This window comes from Sus scrofa, chromosome 10, assembly GCF_054392235.1.
Source record: "Sus scrofa isolate SSC_HxYL_T2T_F1_AM1 chromosome 10, Sscrofa_HxYL_maternal_Yorkshire_Landrace_v2.0, whole genome shotgun sequence".
NCBI classification, from domain to species: Eukaryota; Metazoa; Chordata; class Mammalia; order Artiodactyla; family Suidae; genus Sus; species Sus scrofa.
The window spans coordinates 28,570,476-28,590,522 of record NC_139392.1 but is presented as its reverse complement, the minus strand read 5'-3'; the positions used below and the strand labels follow the sequence as shown (position 1 = coordinate 28,590,522).

The window sequence follows — 20,047 nt, the reverse complement described above, 5'->3', positions numbered from 1 at the left end:
TGTACCAGTGTACGTTCGCATCGGCAATGCTGGGGCGGGGGAGCCTTTTCTCCACCCGTATCTGCGACCGACACCAGAGCTCTCGGCAACGCTGGATCCTTAACCCCCTCAGCGAGGCCAGGGATCAACCCCGCAAGCTCGTGGTTCCTAGTCGGATTCGTTTCCGCTGTGCCCTGACGGGAACTCCTGGGTGGTTTCTTTGCTGTTGTTGTTGTGGAGGTGTATGAGTTTTCTTTATATATGTTTTGGAGGTGAACCTCACGGGCAGTGGTCCCTTTCTCCTCAGTGCTTCTGTAGAGCTGCTGTCCACAGTGTGCCAGCCACTGGCCAGAAGGAGCCATTTCTGCTTAATTGAGTTCAGTCAGTAGTTAGGTCTGCCTCTTGCAGTGAACAGAATAAAGCAGCCTATGGTTCACTCCCAGGGGCCACCACACAAGTGTGTCCATGCAGCTGGAATTTCAGGTGTGTCACCCTGGAGCTGAGGCCTCCAGATGGACTCGTAGAAGGGAGATGTGTAAGGCTCCATCCCTCAGCAGCCCACGATCTCTGAAGGTTTGCCACTGTGGCCAATGTTTTATGGAAGCTTCTGAGGCCGTAGAGCAGAGGGAAGTTCTGAGCACACGGAGGACAAGCCAGGGTGGTGCTGTGTGGCCGCAAACAACCCTAAGTAGGGGATACGTGTGGGGGACAGGCTCTAACACCTTGATTCCTTATGTCTGTGTCTCTGCAGTATGTTTCATGGAGAGTCTGAGTGACAGCAACCATGATGAAAGTGATACAGGTAAGAACAGCTCTCAGGTAGGAGCCAATGGGAGAGGGATCCCGGGACACTTGGGTGACGCCTGCTGCTTGGAGTGTGGGGCAGGTGAGTCTGAAGCTTAAAAACAGAAAGAAATTGATGTAAAGATGTTCACCGCCTACTTTAATAAGGAGAGGGAGCAGATATGAGATGCCTGAATGTTGGCATCTGTGCTCACCTTGTGTGGAAGGGTCTCAGTCCATGGAGCAGAGGGAAGGTCTGGGCACCTGGAGGAAAAACCAGGGTGATGCTCTGTACCCGTAGTCACCTCAGGGAAGCCGGAGAAACGGGAGGGCCACTCTTTCTAACTCCTTGATTCCCCTGATGGTGTGTTTCTACAGACTCAGTGGTGGAGAGCCTGAGCAGCCGCCAGGATGAGGAGGCTGCAGGTAGGGAAGAGCACGCAGCTGGGATCCAGTGGGAGAGGGTTCCTGGGAGCACCTGGGTTCCGCCTGCTGCCGGGAGAGGGAGGAAGTGGGGGATAGGACTTGGCGGGTGGGTGGGTGGGTGGCCTAATGAGTGGCACTCTGCTGTGGTGTTTTCCCCTGTGAAATGGATACCACGAAGAAGACTTGGGTCCCTGGTCTTTGTTGTGCTGTGTTTGTATTCCTCTCTCCTTTTCTTTGAGAGGGAGAATCGATTTTCCCTCCCAAAGCTGCTCCTTCCTGCTTTGGTCTCTGCCCGTTGTGCAAGTTTGCTTTGTGATTGGCACCGTGAGGGCCCAGTGCACAAGAGCTGTTGACTTGGTTTCCTTTATTGGCCTTGAGGGACCTGAAGTGGTGGCACCTGAAGTGGTGGCACCTTGACCCTGGAGACCAAGTTGGTCGAGTGAGTGTCAGGTGGTGGGTGAGAAGGCAGCTCTCTGGCTCTGCATGTTTGGGATTTCTGGCCTCCCTGTCCTATTGTGTCCTCACGGTGTGTCCTGAGGGAAGGGATGTTCGCAGAGTTGGATGAGTTAAAGGAGGCATACTTGGAGTTCCAGTGGTTAAGGAATCCAACTAGGAACCATGAGATTGCGGGTTCGATCGCTGGCCTCACTCAGTGAGTTAAGGATCCAGTAATGCCGTGAGCTGTGGTGTAGGTGGCAGATGCAGCTGGGATCCTGCCTTGCTGTGGCTCTGACATAAAATGGCAGCTACGGCTCCTATTAGACCCCTAGCCTGGGAACCTCCATATGGCATGTGTGTGGCCCTAAAAAGCAACAAGTATCAATAGAAAAAAAAAATAGAGAAATCAGGCAGCACAGAGAAGGAAATATCGTGCAACTCAACATATAGGCGGTAACCAGACTCGGCAGAGTGTCAGAGATGGAAAGTAGAAATGGCCAAGACCTGGCAGCAGGGCTGAAGGGGGAGTCATTCCTGAATGGGTGCAGAGGTCCTATGAGTTATGATGAGAAAAGTTGTTATGGACAGTGGTGCAAAGTACATAGCATTGGGAAGGCCTGCTCTCCCCGTGAGTTTCCTATTGCCAAAGTATTCCAAAGAGAAGCATTATGTATCTAAGAAAAGAAAAGAGGCGAAACATCCCAGAGGATGGCGTGTGAACACAGGAGCACCCTGTGGGAAGAGTAGGGAAGCTGAAAAGATCTCCTGCCATTTCAGAAGATGGAGGAATGTGGCTGGAGAGGAAAATGGGCAGGAGGATTCACGAGACTCTGTCATGGCAGCAGAGCCTGCATGCTCGTGTTGGCCATTTCTCAGATGGAGAATATGCCACGGAGAGGTTCCCTTTAGCAAGAGAGGCAGAGGCTCCCTTTCTCAGGTCTTTCAAGGTGCTCTCTGCCGTCCTTCAAAACGTTTACCCGGGAGGATGGGCCAAGAGAAGCTCCATCCGTGCTTCATCCCACCCCCACCCCTTGACTCTCAGCCCATGTCCAGTCAGGTGAGGTGCCCAGAGTACCTCCCGAGCAGCACCACCGCCTTGCTGACAGTGACTGTGTGTCCCCCTAGCAACCCTCGATGATGTTGTGGAGGCCGGCGGGAGTGAGAAGACGGAGGAAGAGGCCCTGGCTGGGGCAAATGAGGAGGAGGTGGGGCCGGGAACTGAGAAGGTGCAGGAGGAGGCTGCCTGCATTGACGAGGCAGAGGAGGAGGCAGGCCCATCCCTTGAAAATGACGAGGAGTCCCCAGCCAGCGACCTGGTTGAGCAGGAAGACCAGCTTGCCCCCAAGGTAAGCTCACCTTTCTTGATCGGAGATTTAAAAAGGTGCCTCCTTTCTTCTTGGATGTGCCTACTTCAGAAAAGGAAATCTGAGCAAGTCCATTATAGAGGATATATGCACATTCCTCTGTGGAGGAATGTTGAGTCAAAGTTTGGTACCAACCAATAACTCCTTCCAAGGGGCATTGGCAAAAGGGACCACATCAGTTCCCAAGTGTACATAGGGAGCATTTGTCTTTGAAGAAGCCTGAATGTTTTGTTTTGTTGTCTTTTTGCCTTTTCTAGGGCCACTCCTGTGGCATATGGAGGTTCCCAGGCTCAGGGTCAAACCAGAGCTGTAGCCACCGGCCTGCGCCAGAGCCACAGCAACGCGGGATCCGAGCAACGTCTGCAACCTACACCTCAGCTCACGGCAATGCCGGATCCTTAACCCACTGAGCAAGGCCAGGGATCGAACCCGCAACCTCATGGTTCCTGGTCGGATTCGTTAACCACTGCGCCACGACGGGAACTCCAAAGAAGCCTGAATGTTTTTTAAATGAACGTGGACTTGGGAGGTCTTCCATGAAAAGCTGGTGCCTTTTCCACAGGTGTCTTTGCTGTCTTCTTTTGGGGAAACAGACTCAACTCTGCCTTCTGTCTGTGTGCCTGCGGTCCGCAACCACAGGAAGACCTGTGGCCACAGTGCAGAGGATGCTGTGACACTCACAGTGTTTTCTTTTCTCTCATCACAGGTGGACGGGATGGACGATGAAAGCCGTAAGTATTCTGGAACCCGGCTCTGCTGAGGAGAAGTCCAGGTGTTGAGGAAGGGCGGGGGGTGCTTTCCTGCCCCTTTGGTTGCAGAGACACCCTGATTCTGGGTTCCTCCTGGGAAAGGGGGTGAAGGATGGGGTGAAAGAGACTGACTTCCCACAAAAGGGCCATCCCAAGTCCTCGGGTCCCTGGAGGAAAGGAGGCTCTTTGTATGGTGGGGGTAGGTGTCCGGGAACATTGGGGGGTGTGCGTGTGAGGGCCTGTTGGTGTGATTGTGAACCAGTGTGAGTGGGTGTGTTTTGTGGGGAGTCACTTGTGCCTTAGCACCACATAGCTGTCCAGTTTCTCGTTGAACAGTCTCATGATGACCACAGGCTAACTGTCCATTCCCTCATTCTCCCTGCACCCGCTGGGAGCAAGGTTTGGGGAAAAGGCTTTCCTTCCTCTGTTGGTCTTTCGTTTCCTCTTTTCTTCCCCCTCTGCTTGGTGCAGACTTTCATGCTGTTGTTTCAAACATGTGCCATGAACTCGAGCCTCTTGAGGTTGTAAGTGTCCCGAGGAGTGTTGTGAACGCTGTGCTCCCCCCGCACCTCCTGCCCACTCGGGGCAGCCACCCTTCCAGCCTCTGCTCAGGAGTGGTCTTTCAGACACCTCATGTGCATGACATCAGAGAGTCTTTGTCCTTCTGTGTCTGACTGGCTTCACTTGAAGTGATGTCCTCCAGCGAGTTCCTGTTGAGGCTCAGAGCTCATGAACCTGACCAGTACCTATGAGGACACGGGTTCGACCCTTGGCCTTGCTCAGTGGGTGAAGAATCCCGCATTGCGGTGAGCTGCGGCAGAGGTCCCAGACGCGGCTGGTATCCAGCTTGGCTGTGGCTGTGGTGTCGGCCGGTGGCCACAGCTCTGATTTGCCGCCTCGCCTGGGAATTTCCATCTGCTGCGGGGGCAGCCCTCAAGCCCAAAAGTGAATCAGTCAATAATGTCCTGGAGTTCTCTGTGCATTGCTGCAATGGGTAGGGTTTCCTTCTTCTGTGACAACGGAATACCTTGCTATGGTCTGTATCCACCCCGTTGTCTTTCTCAGTCTGTGTGCCCGTGGACACTGGGGCTCTGTTTCTGTTGGGCTCTTGTGTATGGCGCTGCCGTGATCCTGGGATGGCAGGTCTCTTTACCCGACACTGATGGATCTTCCTTTACATGTCCATGCAGCAGTGGGATTGCAGGGTCCTGCCGTGGTGTTTCCCGTCCTGGCTGGCCCCGTTGACATTCCCTGCTACAGTGTCCAGAAGTCCCAGGCAGTCACATCTTCCCAAACATCTGTTCAGGTTTGAAAACACTCCGTGTCCTACCAGGTGGGAGGTGATACCTCGTGGTGCCTTTGCTTTGCCTTTCCATTGTGATAGGCGACTTTGGGAAACATGCCCTCTGTGTGCTGCTCTCTGTGGTCTTCTTGGACGGTGGGTCTCTCCCAGGCTTCCACTCATCTACAACTGAGGCATTTGCCTTTTGATTCAATTGATTTGTAGTTGTTTCCCATATATTCCAAATATGAGCCCCTGTTTCAAATACAAGATTTACAAATATCCTCTTCTGTAGGTTGTCTTTCCATTCAGTGGATTGTTAGACACTGTCCTTTCTGTTTGTTTCTATTTTAATGGAGGTACAGTGTTGTTTCACTCTCTGCTGTGGAGCAACGTTCCCCAGTCGTGTGTGTCCATTAACGTATGTTCCTTTTTTGATATTATTGCCGTCTGAGATCAGGTCGATTACAGGAGATTGGATCTCGTTCTCCGTGTGCTGCAACAGGAGGACCTTGTTGTCTCTCCATTCTCAATGCCGTAGTTGGCATCAACTGCCCCCAAACTCCCAGTCCGTGCCCTTCACAACCACAAGTCTGTTCTCTGCGTCCGTGGGTTCTGTGGACAGGTTCCTTTGTGCCGTGCTTTAGATTCCACCTCTAAGTGAGATCAGGTGGTATCCGTCTTTCTCTTTGTCACGTACTTCACTTTGCACGAGAATCTCCCGATCCATCCCTATTGTTTTGAGTGGCATTGGTTTCTTCTTCGATTTTCTGGCTGAGTCGTGAATTCCATCATCTATGTGGACCACATCGTCATGAGCCATTCATCTGTCTGTGGACATGAGGTGGCTTCCCTGTCTTGGCTGTTGTGAACAGTGCTGCCATAAACATAGAGGGGCATATGTCTTTTTCCTGGATACATTTGTCCTGATATTTCCCAGGGTGCTCGGCTTGCTAGGTCGCATGCCCTGCTGTGTTCAGTTTTCGCAGGACCCTCCATGGTGTCTTCCATAGTGGTTGTACCAGTGTACGTTCGCATCGGCAATGCTGGGGCGGGGGAGCCTTTTCTCCACCCGTATCTGCGACCGACACCAGAGCTCTCGGCAACGCTGGATCCTTAACCCCCTCAGCGAGGCCAGGGATCAACCCCGCAAGCTCGTGGTTCCTAGTCGGATTCGTTTCCGCTGTGCCCTGACGGGAACTCCTGGGTGGTTTCTTTGCTGTTGTTGTTGTGGAGGTGTATGAGTTTTCTTTATATATGTTTTGGAGGTGAACCTCACGGGCAGTGGTCCCTTTCTCCTCAGTGCTTCTGTAGAGCTGCTGTCCACAGTGTGCCAGCCACTGGCCAGAAGGAGCCATTTCTGCTTAATTGAGTTCAGTCAGTAGTTAGGTCTGCCTCTTGCAGTGAACAGAATAAAGCAGCCTATGGTTCACTCCCAGGGGCCACCACACAAGTGTGTCCATGCAGCTGGAATTTCAGGTGTGTCACCCTGGAGCTGAGGCCTCCAGATGGACTCGTAGAAGGGAGATGTGTAAGGCTCCATCCCTCAGCAGCCCACGATCTCTGAAGGTTTGCCACTGTGGCCAATGTTTTATGGAAGCTTCTGAGGCCGTAGAGCAGAGGGAAGTTCTGAGCACACGGAGGACAAGCCAGGGTGGTGCTGTGTGGCCGCAAACAACCCTAAGTAGGGGATACGTGTGGGGGACAGGCTCTAACACCTTGATTCCTTATGTCTGTGTCTCTGCAGTATGTTTCATGGAGAGTCTGAGTGACAGCAACCATGATGAAAGTGATACAGGTAAGAACAGCTCTCAGGTAGGAGCCAATGGGAGAGGGATCCCGGGACACTTGGGTGACGCCTGCTGCTTGGAGTGTGGGGCAGGTGAGTCTGAAACTTAAAAACAGAAAGAAATTGATGTAAAGATGTTCACCGCCTACTTTAATAAGGAGAGGGAGCAGATATGAGATGCCTGAATGTTGGCATCTGTGCTCACCTTGTGTGGAAGGGTCTCAGTCCATGGAGCAGAGGGAAGGTCTGGGCACCTGGAGGAAAAACCAGGGTGATGCTCTGTACCCGTAGTCACCTCAGGGAAGCCGGAGAAACGGGAGGGCCACTCTTTCTAACTCCTTGATTCCCCTGATGGTGTGTTTCTACAGACTCAGTGGTGGAGAGCCTGAGCAGCCGCCAGGATGAGGAGGCTGCAGGTAGGGAAGAGCACGCAGCTGGGATCCAGTGGGAGAGGGTTCCTGGGAGCACCTGGGTTCCGCCTGCTGCCGGGAGAGGGAGGAAGTGGGGGATAGGACTTGGCGGGTGGGTGGGTGGGTGGCCTAATGAGTGGCACTCTGCTGTGGTGTTTTCCCCTGTGAAATGGATACCACGAAGAAGACTTGGGTCCCTGGTCTTTGTTGTGCTGTGTTTGTATTCCTCTCTCCTTTTCTTTGAGAGGGAGAATCGATTTTCCCTCCCAAAGCTGCTCCTTCCTGCTTTGGTCTCTGCCCGTTGTGCAAGTTTGCTTTGTGATTGGCACCGTGAGGGCCCAGTGCACAAGAGCTGTTGACTTGGTTTCCTTTATTGGCCTTGAGGGACCTGAAGTGGTGGCACCTGAAGTGGTGGCACCTTGACCCTGGAGACCAAGTTGGTCGAGTGAGTGTCAGGTGGTGGGTGAGAAGGCAGCTCTCTGGCTCTGCATGTTTGGGATTTCTGGCCTCCCTGTCCTATTGTGTCCTCACGGTGTGTCCTGAGGGAAGGGATGTTCGCAGAGTTGGATGAGTTAAAGGAGGCATACTTGGAGTTCCAGTGGTTAAGGAATCCAACTAGGAACCATGAGATTGCGGGTTCGATCGCTGGCCTCACTCAGTGAGTTAAGGATCCAGTAATGCCGTGAGCTGTGGTGTAGGTGGCAGATGCAGCTGGGATCCTGCCTTGCTGTGGCTCTGACATAAAATGGCAGCTACGGCTCCTATTAGACCCCTAGCCTGGGAACCTCCATATGGCATGTGTGTGGCCCTAAAAAGCAACAAGTATCAATAGAAAAAAAAAATAGAGAAATCAGGCAGCACAGAGAAGGAAATATCGTGCAACTCAACATATAGGCGGTAACCAGACTCGGCAGAGTGTCAGAGATGGAAAGTAGAAATGGCCAAGACCTGGCAGCAGGGCTGAAGGGGGAGTCATTCCTGAATGGGTGCAGAGGTCCTATGAGTTATGATGAGAAAAGTTGTTATGGACAGTGGTGCAAAGTACATAGCATTGGGAAGGCCTGCTCTCCCCGTGAGTTTCCTATTGCCAAAGTATTCCAAAGAGAAGCATTATGTATCTAAGAAAAGAAAAGAGGCGAAACATCCCAGAGGATGGCGTGTGAACACAGGAGCACCCTGTGGGAAGAGTAGGGAAGCTGAAAAGATCTCCTGCCATTTCAGAAGATGGAGGAATGTGGCTGGAGAGGAAAATGGGCAGGAGGATTCACGAGACTCTGTCATGGCAGCAGAGCCTGCATGCTCGTGTTGGCCATTTCTCAGATGGAGAATATGCCACGGAGAGGTTCCCTTTAGCAAGAGAGGCAGAGGCTCCCTTTCTCAGGTCTTTCAAGGTGCTCTCTGCCGTCCTTCAAAACGTTTACCCGGGAGGATGGGCCAAGAGAAGCTCCATCCGTGCTTCATCCCACCCCCACCCCTTGACTCTCAGCCCATGTCCAGTCAGGTGAGGTGCCCAGAGTACCTCCCGAGCAGCACCACCGCCTTGCTGACAGTGACTGTGTGTCCCCCTAGCAACCCTCGATGATGTTGTGGAGGCCGGCGGGAGTGAGAAGACGGAGGAAGAGGCCCTGGCTGGGGCAAATGAGGAGGAGGTGGGGCCGGGAACTGAGAAGGTGCAGGAGGAGGCTGCCTGCATTGACGAGGCAGAGGAGGAGGCAGGCCCATCCCTTGAAAATGACGAGGAGTCCCCAGCCAGCGACCTGGTTGAGCAGGAAGACCAGCTTGCCCCCAAGGTAAGCTCACCTTTCTTGATCGGAGATTTAAAAAGGTGCCTCCTTTCTTCTTGGATGTGCCTACTTCAGAAAAGGAAATCTGAGCAAGTCCATTATAGAGGATATATGCACATTCCTCTGTGGAGGAATGTTGAGTCAAAGTTTGGTACCAACCAATAACTCCTTCCAAGGGGCATTGGCAAAAGGGACCACATCAGTTCCCAAGTGTACATAGGGAGCATTTGTCTTTGAAGAAGCCTGAATGTTTTGTTTTGTTGTCTTTTTGCCTTTTCTAGGGCCACTCCTGTGGCATATGGAGGTTCCCAGGCTCAGGGTCAAACCAGAGCTGTAGCCACCGGCCTGCGCCAGAGCCACAGCAACGCGGGATCCGAGCAACGTCTGCAACCTACACCTCAGCTCACGGCAATGCCGGATCCTTAACCCACTGAGCAAGGCCAGGGATCGAACCCGCAACCTCATGGTTCCTGGTCGGATTCGTTAACCACTGCGCCACGACGGGAACTCCAAAGAAGCCTGAATGTTTTTTAAATGAACGTGGACTTGGGAGGTCTTCCATGAAAAGCTGGTGCCTTTTCCACAGGTGTCTTTGCTGTCTTCTTTTGGGGAAACAGACTCAACTCTGCCTTCTGTCTGTGTGCCTGCGGTCCGCAACCACAGGAAGACCTGTGGCCACAGTGCAGAGGATGCTGTGACACTCACAGTGTTTTCTTTTCTCTCATCACAGGTGGACGGGATGGACGATGAAAGCCGTAAGTATTCTGGAACCCGGCTCTGCTGAGGAGAAGTCCAGGTGTTGAGGAAGGGCGGGGGGTGCTTTCCTGCCCCTTTGGTTGCAGAGACACCCTGATTCTGGGTTCCTCCTGGGAAAGGGGGTGAAGGATGGGGTGAAAGAGACTGACTTCCCACAAAAGGGCCATCCCAAGTCCTCGGGTCCCTGGAGGAAAGGAGGCTCTTTGTATGGTGGGGGTAGGTGTCCGGGAACATTGGGGGGTGTGCGTGTGAGGGCCTGTTGGTGTGATTGTGAACCAGTGTGAGTGGGTGTGTTTTGTGGGGAGTCACTTGTGCCTTAGCACCACATAGCTGTCCAGTTTCTCGTTGAACAGTCTCATGATGACCGCAGGCTAACTGTCCATTCCTTCATTCTCCCTGCACCCGCTGGGAGCAAGGTTTGGGGAAAAGGCTTTCCTTCCTCTGTTGGTCTTTCGTTTCCTCTTTTCTTCCCCCTCTGCTTGGTGCAGACTTTCATGCTGTTGTTTCAAACATGTGCCATGAACTCGAGCCTCTTGAGGTTGTAAGTGTCCCGAGGAGTGTTGTGAACGCTGTGCTCCCCCCGCACCTCCTGCCCACTCGGGGCAGCCACCCTTCCAGCCTCTGCTCAGGAGTGGTCTTTCAGACACCTCATGTGCATGACATCAGAGAGTCTTTGTCCTTCTGTGTCTGACTGGCTTCACTTGAAGTGATGTCCTCCAGCGAGTTCCTGTTGAGGCTCAGAGCTCATGAACCTGACCAGTACCTATGAGGACACGGGTTCGACCCTTGGCCTTGCTCAGTGGGTGAAGAATCCCGCATTGCGGTGAGCTGCGGCAGAGGTCCCAGACGCGGCTGGTATCCAGCTTGGCTGTGGCTGTGGTGTCGGCCGGTGGCCACAGCTCTGATTTGCCGCCTCGCCTGGGAATTTCCATCTGCTGCGGGGGCAGCCCTCAAGCCCAAAAGTGAATCAGTCAATAATGTCCTGGAGTTCTCTGTGCATTGCTGCAATGGGTAGGGTTTCCTTCTTCTGTGACAACGGAATACCTTGCTATGGTCTGTATCCACCCCGTTGTCTTTCTCAGTCTGTGTGCCCGTGGACACTGGGGCTCTGTTTCTGTTGGGCTCTTGTGTATGGCGCTGCCGTGATCCTGGGATGGCAGGTCTCTTTACCCGACACTGATGGATCTTCCTTTACATGTCCATGCAGCAGTGGGATTGCAGGGTCCTGCCGTGGTGTTTCCCGTCCTGGCTGGCCCCGTTGACATTCCCTGCTACAGTGTCCAGAAGTCCCAGGCAGTCACATCTTCCCAAACATCTGTTCAGGTTTGAAAACACTCCGTGTCCTACCAGGTGGGAGGTGATACCTCGTGGTGCCTTTGCTTTGCCTTTCCATTGTGATAGGCGACTTTGGGAAACATGCCCTCTGTGTGCTGCTCTCTGTGGTCTTCTTGGACGGTGGGTCTCTCCCAGGCTTCCACTCATCTACAACTGAGGCATTTGCCTTTTGATTCAATTGATTTGTAGTTGTTTCCCATATATTCCAAATATGAGCCCCTGTTTCAAATACAAGATTTACAAATATCCTCTTCTGTAGGTTGTCTTTCCATTCAGTGGATTGTTAGACACTGTCCTTTCTGTTTGTTTCTATTTTAATGGAGGTACAGTGTTGTTTCACTCTCTGCTGTGGAGCAACGTTCCCCAGTCGTGTGTGTCCATTAACGTATGTTCCTTTTTTGATATTATTGCCGTCTGAGATCAGGTCGATTACAGGAGATTGGATCTCGTTCTCCGTGTGCTGCAACAGGAGGACCTTGTTGTCTCTCCATTCTCAATGCCGTAGTTGGCATCAACTGCCCCCAAACTCCCAGTCCGTGCCCTTCACAACCACAAGTCTGTTCTCTGCATCCGTGGGTTCTGTGGACAGGTTCCTTTGTGCCGTGCTTTAGATTCCACCTCTAAGTGAGATCAGGTGGTATCCGTCTTTCTCTTTGTCACGTACTTCACTTTGCACGAGAATCTCCCGATCCATCCCTATTGTTTTGAGTGGCATTGGTTTCTTCTTCGATTTTCTGGCTGAGTCGTGAATTCCATCAGCTATGTGGACCACATCGTCATGAGCCATTCATCTGTCTGTGGACATGAGGTGGCTTCCCTGTCTTGGCTGTTGTGAACAGTGCTGCCATAAACATAGAGGGGCATATGTCTTTTTCCTGGATACATTTGTCCTGATATTTCCCAGGGTGCTCGGCTTGCTAGGTCGCATGCCCTGCTGTGTTCAGTTTTCGCAGGACCCTCCATGGTGTCTTCCATAGTGGTTGTACCAGTGTACGTTCGCATCGGCAATGCTGGGGCGGGGGAGCCTTTTCTCCACCCGTATCTGCGACCGACACCAGAGCTCTCGGCAACGCTGGATCCTTAACCCCCTCAGCGAGGCCAGGGATCAACCCCGCAAGCTCGTGGTTCCTAGTCGGATTCGTTTCCGCTGTGCCCTGACGGGAACTCCTGGGTGGTTTCTTTGCTGTTGTTGTTGTGGAGGTGTATGAGTTTTCTTTATATATGTTTTGGAGGTGAACCTCACGGGCAGTGGTCCCTTTCTCCTCAGTGCTTCTGTAGAGCTGCTGTCCACAGTGTGCCAGCCACTGGCCAGAAGGAGCCATTTCTGCTTAATTGAGTTCAGTCAGTAGTTAGGTCTGCCTCTTGCAGTGAACAGAATAAAGCAGCCTATGGTTCACTCCCAGGGGCCACCACACAAGTGTGTCCATGCAGCTGGAATTTCAGGTGTGTCACCCTGGAGCTGAGGCCTCCAGATGGACTCGTAGAAGGGAGATGTGTAAGGCTCCATCCCTCAGCAGCCCACGATCTCTGAAGGTTTGCCACTGTGGCCAATGTTTTATGGAAGCTTCTGAGGCCGTAGAGCAGAGGGAAGTTCTGAGCACACGGAGGACAAGCCAGGGTGGTGCTGTGTGGCCGCAAACAACCCTAAGTAGGGGATACGTGTGGGGGACAGGCTCTAACACCTTGATTCCTTATGTCTGTGTCTCTGCAGTATGTTTCATGGAGAGTCTGAGTGACAGCAACCATGATGAAAGTGATACAGGTAAGAACAGCTCTCAGGTAGGAGCCAATGGGAGAGGGATCCCGGGACACTTGGGTGACGCCTGCTGCTTGGAGTGTGGGGCAGGTGAGTCTGAAACTTAAAAACAGAAAGAAATTGATGTAAAGATGTTCACCGCCTACTTTAATAAGGAGAGGGAGCAGATATGAGATGCCTGAATGTTGGCATCTGTGCTCACCTTGTGTGGAAGGGTCTCAGTCCATGGAGCAGAGGGAAGGTCTGGGCACCTGGAGGAAAAACCAGGGTGATGCTCTGTACCCGTAGTCACCTCAGGGAAGCCGGAGAAACGGGAGGGCCACTCTTTCTAACTCCTTGATTCCCCTGATGGTGTGTTTCTACAGACTCAGTGGTGGAGAGCCTGAGCAGCCGCCAGGATGAGGAGGCTGCAGGTAGGGAAGAGCACGCAGCTGGGATCCAGTGGGAGAGGGTTCCTGGGAGCACCTGGGTTCCGCCTGCTGCCGGGAGAGGGAGGAAGTGGGGGATAGGACTTGGCGGGTGGGTGGGTGGGTGGCCTAATGAGTGGCACTCTGCTGTGGTGTTTTCCCCTGTGAAATGGATACCACGAAGAAGACTTGGGTCCCTGGTCTTTGTTGTGCTGTGTTTGTATTCCTCTCTCCTTTTCTTTGAGAGGGAGAATCGATTTTCCCTCCCAAAGCTGCTCCTTCCTGCTTTGGTCTCTGCCCGTTGTGCAAGTTTGCTTTGTGATTGGCACCGTGAGGGCCCAGTGCACAAGAGCTGTTGACTTGGTTTCCTTTATTGGCCTTGAGGGACCTGAAGTGGTGGCACCTGAAGTGGTGGCACCTTGACCCTGGAGACCAAGTTGGTCGAGTGAGTGTCAGGTGGTGGGTGAGAAGGCAGCTCTCTGGCTCTGCATGTTTGGGATTTCTGGCCTCCCTGTCCTATTGTGTCCTCACGGTGTGTCCTGAGGGAAGGGATGTTCGCAGAGTTGGATGAGTTAAAGGAGGCATACTTGGAGTTCCAGTGGTTAAGGAATCCAACTAGGAACCATGAGATTGCGGGTTCGATCCCTTGCCTCACTCGGTGTCTTAAATATCCAGCATTTTTGTGAGCTATGGTGTTTGTCGCAGATACAGCTTGCATCCTGTATTTCGTGGCTGTGGTTTCGACTGGCAGGTGCAGCTCCCATTTTGTCCCTAGCCTGGGAACCTCCATATCCTGTCAGAGTTGCCCTAGAATAAAGAAAAAGACAAAAATAGTATAAAATAAAATAAAGGAGAAGTCATCTGGGGTTGCTGCATAGGATCCAGTACCCTTGAGTCCTGTCCACCTGCACAGCTGACCCCAGGCTGCTGTCATGACTCTCCTCCCCTCTGGGAGAGGTCCATGTCCAGCTGCCCAAAGAGACCACCCCTGGCCAGCAGGAATTTGGGGGACTGTGTGAAGGAGCTGCTGGCCTTGCTTCAGACCCTTTCTCTCCTGGCCCTGTGACCTCATCTCCTGGGATTGACCATGTCCCAGACAGAGCCTCTGGCAGCAGGACCAGGTGGTCACAGCTCCTGTTGGATCCCCCTCTTCCCATCAGACTGCTATCCCCTGATCCCCAAATCCCAGTCATGTTGACCCTGTGTCCCTTCCTAGCCTGGCCCTGGTCTCCTCCCTCCCAGGTCCCCGAGGCTCAGGCCAAATGGTGGCAGGTGGTGAGCATTCACATCGGGTCTGTACTGAACCAATCTCAGCCTGAGAGAAGTGACACAGGGTCCTTTCCCTCTGAGTTTGTGTCAGCCTCTCTAAGGCCTCCCTCATGTCGGGGCTCCAGAAAACAATCAAGATGAAGGCATCTATCCCTCAGTGCTCATGTACGAAGAGTGGCTCACCTGGCCCAGCCCTGCATCCTTGTGGATGCTTAGTGCTCCTGGCATCACACAGAAGACATGGCAGGATCCCAACCTGAGTGGGAATTTCCAGGGTCTGGGTCTTCCCTCAGTCTCTGTAAGGCCCAGGGATGGCCTGGGCCATCCCATGCCACCCATTCTCAAACTGAGGTTGGAACTTCTGTAAATTCTTTGACATAGATGACAAGTTCAAATGCAGCAACCCCTGAGGCAATTCAGTTCTGTCTTCTCTTGGGAAAAGTGAAAGGCTAGGATTCAAATTTGTTGTATTCCTTTCAGTGACTTTTCACTGTGTCATCTAATAACATGAATGTAACTTGTTTTAGTACACTTTCAAAAGCATTGTCTTCTCAGAGTTCCTGCTGTGGCTCAGTGGGTTAAAAACACGACATGGTGTCCATGAAGATGCAGGTTCAATCCCTGGCCTCGCTCAGTCAGTTGAAGAATCTGGCATTGCTGCAAGCTGTGGCATACATTGCAAAGGCGATTCAAATCCCACCTTGTGGCATCTGTTTTAGGCCTGCAGAGGCAGCTTGTCCCTGACCCCTAGCCCATGAACGTCCATATGCTGCAGGTGTGGCTGAAAAAAGAAAAAGAGAATACCTTTCTTCTATATACTTTTCATGCAGCAATAGAATAAAAAGATAAATTTATATTTCTACTACCACATCTTCATGATTTTTTGAAACTCTTAATACTGAAAAATATTTATTGAATTTCTTTTGCTATAGATTATTTACTGTATTGTGTTAGTTTCAGGTGTACAGCTTCAAATTCTTTTTCTTTACAGGTTATGAGAAGATATTGCATAGAGTTCCATGTGCTACACAGTGAATCCTTGTTGCTTCTCTATTAATCTCACACTCCCAATTGATCCCTTCCCTTCCTTTCCCTTTCCCCTTTGCTAATGGAAGTTTGCTTCCCATGTCTGTGCGTTGTTTCAGTTTTGTAAAAAAGCTGGATTGTAGTCATGTTTCAGATTCAGCATAGAAGTGTTAGAACTTTCATCTTTGTCTAACTTACTTCACGTAGTATGATAATCTCTAGGTCTGTCCATGTTGCTGCAAATTGCATGGCTTCATTCTTTCTTATGGCTGAGTGTGACTCCTATATATATACATGAAGTATTTTTTGAAGAAGTGAGGTATTTTTGTACCTATTTCTGCTGTACAGCGAAGGGACCCAGTCACACCTATTTATACATTATTTTTCTCTTCTTATGTTCCATTGTGTTCTCTCCAAAGAGACTGAATACAGTTCCCTGTGCTACAGCGTAGGGCCTCATTGCTTATCCATCCTAAATGTAAGCGTTTGCATCGACCAACCCCAAATTCCCAGTCCATCCCACTTCCTCTCCCCTCCCCCTTGGCTCCCCACACGTCTGTCCTCTAGATCTGTGAGTCTGTTTCTGTTCTGGAGATATGTTCCTTTGTGCCCTATCTTGGCTTCTGCATGGAAGTGATGTCATGTGGTATTTGTCATTGTCTTTCTGACTTGTGCCACATACCATGATAACTTTAGTGGCATCGCTGTTGCTGCCAGTGGCATTGTTTCTTTCTTGTACACAGCTGAGTGGTACGACATTGTATATGTGTACCCCATCGTCTTCATCCATCCATCTGTTGGTGGACATTTAGATTGCTTCCATGCCTTGGCTCTTGTGAATTGTGCCATGAACATACAGGGGCATGTGTTTTTTGAGGGGGGTTTGGGGTTTTTTTTGTTTTTCATTTTTTTGGGTTTTTACCATTTCTTGGGCCGCTCCCGTGGAATATGGAGGTTCCCAGGCTAGGGGTCAAATCGGAGCTGGAGCTGCTGGCCTACACCACAGCCACAGCAATGCAGGATCCGAGCTGTGTCTGCAAACTACACCACAGCTCATGGCAACGCCGGATCCTTAACCCACTGAGCAAGGCCAGGGATTGAACCCGCAACCTCATGTTTCCTAGTTGGATTCGTTAACCACTGAGCCACGATGGGAACTCCACAGGAGCATGTGTCTTTTTGAGTGAAAGTTTTGTCTGGGTAGATGCCCAGGTGTGGGATCGCTGGATCATATAGGGTAGTACTGTAGTGAGTTTTCTGAGGAACCCCCATACTCTTTTCCAGAGTGGTCACACTGATTTCCACTGCCACCAACAGTGTAGGAGGGTTCCCCTTTCTCCACACCCCCTCCAGCATTTGTTATCTATCAACTTAATGACGGCCATTCTAACAGGTGTGGGGTGGTCCCTCGCTGCAGTTTTGATGTGTAGTCCCCTCGTACCAAGCAAGGTTGAGCATCTCTTCATGTGCCTATTGGCCATCCCTAAGCCTCATCTGGAGAAATGTCTCTTTAGGTCTTCCGGCTCTTTTTGCATTGAGTTGTTTGGTTTTTGTGGTGGTGGATGAGTTGTATGTGTTGTTTCTCTATTTTGAAGGTAAAGCCATTGGTGGGTGAATCATGTACAAATATTCTCTCCTAGAATAGATTTACAAGGAGATCCTGCTGAATAGCATTGAGAACTATGTCTAGATACTCATGTTGCAACAGAAGAAAGGGTGGGGGAAAAACTGTAATTGCAATGTATATATGTAAGGATAACCTGACCCCCTTGCTGTACAGTGGGAAAATAAAAAAAAAAAAACAAATATTCTCTCCCATTCTGTGGAGTTTTTCTTTTTTAAAAAAAGGTCTCCTTTGCTGTGCAAACGCTTTTGAGCTTAATTAGTTCCTACTGATTTAGTTGTGTTTTTATTGTCATTATTCTAGGAGGCATATCAAACAAGATCTTGATGCGATTTATGTCCAAGAGCATTCTGCCTGTTGTTCTCTAGGGGTTTTCTAGTATCTGGCCTTACATGGAGGTCGCCCAGCCATTTGGAGTTTATTTCTGTGTATGGTGTTAGTGAATGTTCTCACTGCACTTTTGACAGGTACCTGTCCGGTTTTCCCGGACAGGTACCTACTGATGGAAGACAATGTCTTTCCTCCAGTGTATGTTCTTGCCTCCTTTGCCATAGAGCAGTTGACCCTTGGTGCTTGGGTTTATTTCTGGGCTTTCTGACTGATCAGTGTTGCTGCTTTTTCGCCAGGATCATAGAGTTGAATGACTGTAGCTTTGTAGTATAGTCTGAATACAGGAAGACTGATTTCTCCACTTCTTCCCCCCCCTTGAAAAGCACAAGCGAGAATGGCCAGGAGGTAGAAAGCATTCTCAGGGTAAAAGGAGGTCTTCAGGCCTCTGTCCATTTCTGCCACGCAGGTCTCATGGTTAGTGGTATAAAGCATGGGCTGCAGGGGCTGGTTACCCCTTCCCTTGGGTTATCAGATGTCCTGCTCCTCCCAGGGCCCCACTGGGAGGGACTACATCCTTGTCTCCTGGAGCCTCCCCTTTCCGCTGCATCTGTTTCACTGTGCAGGGATCAGTCCCTTGAAGGCTGCCCAGCCCAATGCACAGGGAACTCACTCCTGGAGGACAATTGTATTCCCTCTTTGCTAACAGAAAACCTCCTCAGCTAAGCACAGCATAGACGGCAGTGCCACGGGGATCTGAGCCCTGGGGAGTTCCAGGCCCTGAGGAGCCTGACGGACCCACACATCCACCCAGGGGAGCCCTCCTTCCATCTGACTCTGCACCTCCTCGGTGATGGCATCCCTGTGTTTGTGTTGCAGACTCCTCTGGGACACCTTGAAGCCTCAGCCTGGGACTGGAAGAGTCCAAAAGTTTCCATCTTGACCAGGATACAAGATTGACCTCACTCTTCATCTATTACGAGCCAACTTTAGTATAAGCTTAGTTCTTTATTGTCTAGATTTAGTATTAAGTTCTGATACATGTTTACTACTTGGTATATAAGATTTTGGTAGAATGTAAGATTGTGTATTAAATAATTGTTACCTATCCATTTGCTTTTTTTAAAACTAGTTTTCGATAAAATAAACACAGGTATAGGAAAGCCCCCTTAAGCAGAGGTAGAACTTAATGCACTGGAGTCAGGCAGTCACCCTAGTGTCCACCCCCTGTCCTGTCACCCGCATCAGTCCTGACTGAAGAAGGGGACTGTGGATTTAGTCCTGACCAACTGCCCTCAAGCCAGTTTCTTTCCAAGGATTCTGTGGCCTCATGTCGGTTTGTACCTTTGACCATGGGAACTCTGTCACGCTCCCTCTTTCAGGATGACATGGTTGGCCGAGCCTTGCATGCCCAGACCCTGGCTGCTGGAACATCCATATCTCACCTTTTCCCTCCTCATGTCTCTGACATGTTTCTTTATATCCCATGCCTGGAGTTGGTATTTTTAAAACATGTAGAGTGACACCGAATGAGACACAGATAAAAACTGTAAAAGTAATTTTAATAAAGTACACTTTGATTGCAAAGCAAGTGTGTTTTTTGTTAATGGATCCCTTGGGAGGATAAAGAATGGCATACCCAAGTATGGAAGGCAGAGATAGGAAACATGAGAGAAGGCATGAACGTGCAGATTTTTCGGCAAAGGCCAAGAGAAACATTTCTTTGTCCACAGAAGGAAGATGTGGTGCTGCAGAATTGGGTGGCAAGAGTATTTTCTCTATTCCAAAATCTGAGAGTGAATCCCAAGGTTAACACTTTTCCCCTCCCCAGAATGCGTTGTCACACCTTTCCATTGTCCACGCATCGTCGTGCTCTGCTCTCCCTGCCTTGTAGGACTCTGGGTTCTGCATGATCAGGGTTGCACCTGAAACAACAAAGAAAGAGAGGGAAAGACCAGCTGTCTTTGCCTTGGCTTCTCAAACCCCTCGGGCTCTCCTGGGCTTCCTGGCTTTCCGTGTCTAAAGATGCTCCTAGTGGGAAGCTGAGTCCTGGTCTTTCAGATAGGACGTGGGATGGCCAAACTGGGTTCACCCCTGGGAACAGACTTTGCACACTTCCCCAGGTTGTAATGCACATCCCGGCCCCAACCCCACCTACCCCCATGCTCCAGTGCTTCTACTGGGCGACCACAAAAAGAGGAGGCTTTTTCCACCGTCCACCAGCAACAAAAACAGAGGAGACAGAGACCAAAAGGAAGACAGACAGGGAGAGAGAGAGAGGGCTGAGCATAAAATGGGGAGAAAGTGGAAACAAGAGTGAGAGAAAGACACCAAAAATTCAGAGAGAAAGAGAGGGAAGAGAGGCAGTTGACATAGTGGCCTTAGCATCGGGCTCAAGTCACCCCTAGTGACCAAAGCTGTCACAAGTCTGAGCTATCTCAAGGTGTTTTTCGTCCTGGTGAAGCATCTCCCCTGGGGAAGCCATTCTGAAGTTGGCAGAGGGGTTGAGGGGCCTGCAGCTCCTGGGGTCCCTGCTGGGCCGA

The 20,047-nt window shown here is 51.0% G+C and overlaps 1 protein-coding gene across 38 annotated transcripts in view; it reads left to right on the top strand.

Annotated features, from left to right (window-relative positions):
* The window catches only part of LOC146398891 (uncharacterized), a 112,145-nt gene extending 93,054 nt beyond the window's left edge, over positions 1–19,091 (top strand). For 18 of the 38 annotated variants that reach the window (XM_084979503.1, XM_084979497.1, XM_084979499.1 and 15 more), the window contains 11 exons: positions 731–781; positions 1,141–1,188; positions 2,752–2,972; positions 3,697–3,721; positions 6,769–6,819; positions 7,179–7,226; positions 8,790–9,010; positions 9,735–9,759; positions 12,807–12,857; positions 13,217–13,264; positions 18,384–19,091. In XM_084979503.1, the coding sequence (XP_084835629.1) occupies positions 731–781; positions 1,141–1,188; positions 2,752–2,972; positions 3,697–3,721; positions 6,769–6,819; positions 7,179–7,226; positions 8,790–9,010; positions 9,735–9,759; positions 12,807–12,857; positions 13,217–13,264; positions 18,384–18,403 (809 nt within the window). In that variant the 3' untranslated portion in view covers positions 18,404–19,091. The remainder of the gene's footprint in view (positions 1–730; positions 782–1,140; positions 1,189–2,751; positions 2,973–3,696; positions 3,722–6,768; positions 6,820–7,178; positions 7,227–8,789; positions 9,011–9,734; positions 9,760–12,806; positions 12,858–13,216; positions 13,265–18,383) is intronic. The other 20 variants (XM_084979520.1, XM_084979516.1, XM_084979524.1 and 17 more) reach the window with 2 other exon arrangements.
* The last annotated feature ends 956 nt before the right edge of the window (positions 19,092–20,047 follow it).